Here is a 6,920-nt window from a genome sequence, read left to right on the forward strand (position 1 = left end):
AATAATGTCGCCATGGAAGGCTATTTGTTTTTGCTGTGACCCTTTCCTTAGACGTCAAAAGGTTTTTCAACCATTTTTTTATTCGGTCGCCGCTGATGAGTATTATATAGACTAGACGCGTGCTTGTCGTACCAAATTATAAGCTTGGTATCTTTGAGGAGATTTTTTGTATCGAATTTCAATGGTGCAGGAGTTTTCTCAAAAGCCTATTATAGACTTAGTAAATAAACCATATAAAATAATAGTATGTCAATAACTTATTATGACATATCAATGATGCACCATGGCTTTAGGTCTTTTATCAAGTATTGTATAACATAAGGAGATGTGGTATGAATGATAGCGAGACAACCATCCACAAGAGACCAAATGACGTTGATGTTAACAACTATAGGTCACCATACGGCCTTCAGCAATTCAAAAATGAGCAAAGCCTATACAGCATAGTAAGCTTTAAAAGGTCCCGATATAACAAAATGTTAAACAAACCAAAAAAAAATAAACGACATATGATATGCAGCATCAAACGACGACCACTGAATGACATGCTCCGGACTTGGAACCGGCACATAAAGAATAAGCCGGATTTAAACATGTTTGCGGGTGCCCAACCCTTCCCTAACCTGTGACAGTAATAGTGGTGTTACATCACAACTAGACAATTTTAGTCAGGTTTGTTAAATACGGAGTCACTACATTTCATACTTGATTAACTTTGTTTGTGTTTGACTTCTAGTTGCATACTATATATTTCATAATTGATAAAATTAAGAAATACTCCCAGTACTAATTCTTCTTTATGATTTTTATTAATACCGCAAATTCAGACTATAAACAAAAAAGTTTTGGATAACTGTTTTGCATATTTGTCCAAGCAACTATAGTAAAAATTTCAAACAACAAACATCATCATAATCTAACATTTGGTGAATCAACACTAATAACATGATATTTCGCTGTAATAATCAAAGTTGGTCTAGTCGTCAGGTTTGAAAAAAGTTACAATAAGAAGTTAAGATTGATCATTTTAAATCAAATGATTAGAGTAATTCGATAGAATTAAAAATGGAAGTATTTTCATTATTCTATGGAATGCTTGATAACAGAAGTTTCTCTACGAATAAGACTGTGTTTCAAGACCTCAAACAATTTAAAAGTATTGGCTTGTGAGGTTGCCCATTCTTAACGCTGATAAGTGAAAAAAATAAATAAAACCTCCAAATTACATGTTTTAATACCCCATTTAACCTCATTTCTTATTCATATCCAATTACAAAAAGTAAAAAAAAAAATAAAAAAATACAGGAATCGTAATTGGAAGAAGACAGAAAATACCATGGCCAACTGAAAGGGATTAAATAACATACAACCGCCAACAAAACAGTACCCTTATTACACATTGAACAAAATTAAGCAACAATTGATGCGAAATGCTCCGGAAAGAGGCAATGTTCTGATCAAACAAACTCTTCAAAATCGTGTATTTTAAACGAATCCTAATTCATCTCACAATAGTCTAATAGATAAAATCCTATTTACCGTCAATCAAAGTGTTAATGGAATGATGATATTGCGACTACTGAAAGTAAGTAAAGTTACAAATAGTTTTAAAAGGAAACTATAGAAGGATGTACGTCAACAGTTTAAAACGGAGACATTCAGGGGTGCCTTTTAACGCACTTTTATCTCATTGTTGGACATTTGGTGATAGGATTTTATCAAATAAAATTGCTGCGCATATCTTGATATTTTTTGGTAGATCTAAAATTGAGAAAATCTTGGCACTTTCAAAAACCTTTTCTTTTATGTCTTATAATTTGATTGATTAATTGATAGAATGTTTGTGCCAATTTCAGCATTATAGCTATTTCGAAGCGGTCAGTTAGTTTTGGTTGAGGAAACCTGAATGCCTATAACGTGTTAGTAACGACCTGTTTACGCATGGTAACGAATAGTTACGAGTAAGTTACGAGTATTTAAGAGTCCGTCTGTTCTGCACCTTTTATACCTTTCTCCAAATCGTAAAGTATACAATCATATATGTTGGGAAAGTACTCGTTACTATACGTTAAGTGCTCAAAATAAATAGTTACAATACGTAAAGCATCGTAACATGCCTCAAATGAAATCGTAAGAAACACGTAAGCACTAATAATGATACATAAATAATCCGTAAACACTTAGTAAACTAACAGTAATACATCTTAATATAGAATTGTTACGAAAAATTTCTGAATTCTTGAGAGCAGTTTACGAATGGTAACGCGGTGTTGCGAACGGTTAACGAGCGCTTTATGATACTTAGCGATTGTTTCGAGTTATTCACGAAAAGTAAATTCGTTTACAATCGTAAGAAGATTTCTTTTGCATGACAAAAACGTTGCCTCTGGTTTCATGTCTCATTAATGATGTACACCTCTGAGGAGCCAAACATTTCTAGAAAATAATTTTTTTTTCTTAACCTGATTTTTGGGTTTATAAGACTGTAAAAAAATAATTGGTGAAGAAAACATCATATGGTGGTGCACTTCTTTTTTTGCTACGGCCCTTTGAAAATACCCAATTTTGATGATTTTCGCATTTTTCATCAATTTTTACCTATCTTTGGGCTATTATCGTGAACAAAATCACAGTTCCACAATTAAACTTTTTTTTCATACTTTCAATAAAGATGAAGTGGACCAATCTGAATACATTGAACTTAAAAAAACTATAGGTAGGTGTTAATATAAGAAAGTTTTATCATATTTTGATGCTTTTTTGTGTCAAATTTACCATGCTGTCAATTTTGTAAAGGAGTAGGTTCAGAAAGACCCCTTTTTGGCCCCAAAATAAAGCAGTCTTACAAAATTGTTAAAATGTAAACTTTTAGCTATTTATTAGAAAGTAGAATACTTCTGTTACATAAATATGGGCTGTTTTTGACAATACAATGCACATGTATCGGGTACTAGCATCATTAAGTCATGCGAAATTACTGAAATCTTCACAATTTTAGCATTTGAGTTAATTTTTAGACGGTTTTCGTCTTAAATGGATGTGGACGCAATTGTGTTCATTCTTAATATTTAAATGTAAGTTGTATTTGATGATAATACATAACATATATAAAGGTTGAGGATGAACACGGATGCGGCCACTTTCATTTTTGACAAAAAACATCTAAAAAGTGACATATTTTGGCATATTTGATGGATTTTTAATATTTAAGCTTAAATATGAGCGTTTTTAATGACTAAATCAGTTCAAATCTTTGACATAAATTAATTGAATCTACTAAAGTAGACCCTTAAGTGTTTAAAAGTGTCCAAAATCTTTCATCAGATGAACCTGAAATTTGGGGCCAAAATCGGCCCTTACCGGACCTACTCCTTTGTGATTTTTCTCAGTTTTAAGAACAAAATGCTAACATTTATTGTAAATAAAAGACTTTTTGGCTGGAATTTCCGATAATATTGATTTTATTAATGCCATGTGTGTAAGAAGGCATTTCTTTGTTTAAGTATATCAACATGAGGTCAAGGACTGCATGTTCAATGCATGATCATCTAATTACATTATCTGATTGGTCAGTTCTTGAGATCGGTAATTAATATCAAATTTCTACATGTGCTCGGACATGCGGTCATTCGCCTTTGTTTTTGGAGAGAGAAAAGATCGTTTTTGAATTTTATCTGAAAAACTGAAAAAGTACTGAAGAAAGGCAGTCATCGAAGAATCCACAGATTATAAGGTAAAAGCGAACCTTAACTATTATTCAATATATTTTTGATAGCTTAATTTTTAATTTATTAATTTTTATAATAGATAAGTTGCTTTTGAACCATGGTCCGGCGTGCCTTAATTTTTGGTAATTTTTTTCTTCGTCGTTTAGAAACATTTACTCATGAAAACTGTGATCGAGGTTGGTTAAATTTAGGTTTAGACGGAACCGATATCCAGGTGGAATTTTTTGGTTTGGGGGGAGGGACTCTTCGCCCCGGTAATAAATGTGTTCAAAAGCAACATTATATGCATATAATTGAAGAGTATACGCCACATTCGGTTTTTCTTCAGGTTGGAGGCAACGATTTATCATCTGAAAATGAGCCCGTAAAATTAGCAAGAGATAACAGCGTTTTTGCCGATTACATAATTAATTGCTATCATGTTAACCACGTGGTTATTGGTCAACTTCTCCCGAGGTATTCCGAAAGACCGGAAACCTATTATAACAACAAGGTTTACATTGTAAACAAAGAACTGAGTCATTTACTAAAACAAAGAGATAATGCGACTTTCTGGCATCATAGGGGGTTGTGGAAGAACACCCCAGATTTATTATTAAAAGATAAAGTTCATCTTAATGATGAAGGTATGGAAATATACGCTAGAAGTGTTCGTGCTGCTGTTGGTAGCCTTTCACGTACATTTTGTACATGTAATGTCGAGCAAACTTGAGTTGCAAACTACCGTGTATGATTGTTATTACTTATTGTTCCTAATTGGAAGGACATACGAAGAAGAAGAAGCATACAATACAATTATTTAGTTATCTATGAATTATTTGCATATTATTACTCCATCACCTTAACGATTTTATAATTTAAAATATCTCTGAGTGGTTGTGCTTATATGCACATGGTTGTGACACTGGTGACATGAAAAATGTCTTATTTATATTTTATTATGGTTGGTTACATCATTTATATCAGAGTTATATAATATAATATGTCTCTGTTTATATTTAATTATTGATTATTTATTCATAATCAGGGTTTATATACTATTATATTAGTGTATTGTTAGTTTATTTAATCAGAGAATAAATCACGTCTTTCCCTATAATGGTTGTGTCACAATAGGGATCGATTTTGGTACAATTGAAGTACTTTATACATATTGGTTGGTTTTAAAAATTGGTTTTGGAGTATTAATTAGCATATCATAATCAAACTTAATTTTAAACATGAGTATATTTTGCTTGATATATCATCATATCAACTATGTTTAATTTGCCGGACAAGCATTTTGGTTTAAAAATTTTACTTATATATATAGCAACATTCTTTAAATTCTGTGATAATACAGGATTTCTATTTTTATTTTTTGTTTTATGTATTTATAGCAAAATGCCAAAGCAGAAAAGCGGAACAAGAAGAAAGGCTGCTCCACAAAACCTGGTAGAGGATGTTCACGATTTAGTGGAGGAACAAAGTCAGGAGTTACCACCAATATACAGGCCACCAGTGCGGAGACGCAAGGCCAGACAAACAGCTCCTGAAAATCTGTCAGTTCGTGAAACAAATACTAAACAGTCGTCTGTTCCAACCGCAAATGACATTGCTGATGCTTTGTTCCTGAAGTTTCAAAGTTCTGGCGTTCAACTTGTCAAAGACAATACAGCAGTTCCAATTAATGACTTAACTGGTATATTGTCGTCATCATCTATACAACCAGAAAATTCATCAACTACTGACTCCCAGGGACCAATGTTAGCTGTCTTTCAACCACCAGTTTCCTCAGATCCTAATATCAACACTCCTTCTGATGGTGAGCTGCTAAACTCAAATGAAGAAAATCCATATGCATGTGAAATGTTGAGTCATACTATACCTTTAGATTACCATGTCAGCAATAAGGTTAAATCTGATGTTTGATGTGATAATTATGTAAATTTTGCTCTATTGTTACCTTCTAATATTGATGATACATGTAATGAATCAACATTATTTGAAAATTTAAATATTACGATTTCAAATAAGAAACCTAACTAAGAGCTTTTGTCCATTCACCAATGGACAAATGCTTTTGATATATTTATGTCTATATATCTTGAAAAGAATTTGAGGTCTGCTAAAGCATTGATAAAATATGGTTTTAATGTACGGTCATTATGCAAGACCTTGGGTTTCCAAGCCGCTAAATTATATGACGAGAAATTTAGGAAGATAAGGAAAATTTTAGGGTTACAATGGGATGAAATAAATGATGAACTTTGGAGATCCGCAGCTTTATATGACAGACAATCTGAATTTTCAGGTCAAAATAAGAAGTCATTTGCCAAAACCTCAAACTCAGGCCCAAATTCTTTTCATAGGAGGGCCCAGCATCAGTATCAATTCCCAAATGGCTATTGCTGGGCCTTCTGTAAATCAGGGGAATGCACATCAAAGTTTTGTAAACTTAAACACCAATGTGTACACTGCAGCAAGAAACACTGTACCCTTACATGTCCAGAGCAAAAAGGAAAACAAGCAAACAAATAAAGGTTGAAAATTTAAAACACTTTTTAGCAGGTTATGAAACACAGTTGAAAGATAAATTGATTCATGGTTTTTCTTTTGGATTTTCAATTAACTCTTGTTTTTCTACATCCCTAAATAAAGAGATTTTTCCTCCAAATCATAAAAGTGCAAGGGAAAATTATCATGTTGTGCAATCAAAACTGAATAAAAAGATTGAAGCAGGTAGAGTTAAGGGTCCTTTTACAAAGCCCCCTTTCCCTCTCTTTGTATGCTCCACTTTGGGTTTAGTTCCAAAAAAGGAACCCAATTCTTATCGATTAATACATGATTTGTCGTATCCTAAGGGTGACTCTGTAAACTCTGGTATTTCCCCAGAATTTTCGGCTGTACAATACCAAAACATTGAAACAGTTATAGATTTAGTCCAATCTTATGGATCAAATTGTCTAATGTCCAAAACAGATATTGAGCATGCATTTCGCTTAATTCCAATTGCTAAAAAAGATCATCATCTATTAGGTTTTCATTGGGACAAACAATTTTATTATGATGTCTCCCTCCCCATGGGGGCTTCGTCCTCGTGTCAGATGTTTGAGTCTTTTTCTACAGCCCTCCACTGGATTTTAAATGCTAAATTTCAAATATATGGGGTATCACACCTGTTAGATGATTTTTTTCTTTGTCGGAAAAGCT

General features: G+C 32.8%; 1 protein-coding gene across 1 annotated transcript; it reads left to right on the forward strand.

Moving 5' to 3' along the window:
* The first annotated feature begins 4,120 nt into the window (after nt 1-4,120).
* On the forward strand, nt 4,121-5,853 carry LOC127715349 (uncharacterized). The gene is made up of 2 exons (XM_052221383.1): nt 4,121-4,354; nt 5,108-5,853. The coding sequence occupies exon 2, from the start codon at nt 5,112-5,114 to the stop codon at nt 5,637-5,639; it is 528 nt and encodes a 175-aa protein (XP_052077343.1). The 5' UTR covers nt 4,121-4,354; nt 5,108-5,111; the 3' UTR covers nt 5,640-5,853.
* Nucleotides 5,854-6,920: the final 1,067 nt, after the last annotated feature.

The sequence above is a fragment of the Mytilus californianus genome, unplaced genomic scaffold, assembly GCF_021869535.1.
Source record: "Mytilus californianus isolate M0D057914Y unplaced genomic scaffold, xbMytCali1.0.p SCAF_9, whole genome shotgun sequence".
Lineage (NCBI taxonomy): Eukaryota > Metazoa > Mollusca > Bivalvia > Mytilida > Mytilidae > Mytilus > Mytilus californianus.

Excerpts from the sequence above, each read along its gene's own strand:
- LOC127715349 (XM_052221383.1), top strand. The coding sequence starts at position 5,112 with ATGCCAAAGCAGAAAAGCGGAACAAGAAGAAAGGCTGCTCCACAAAAC.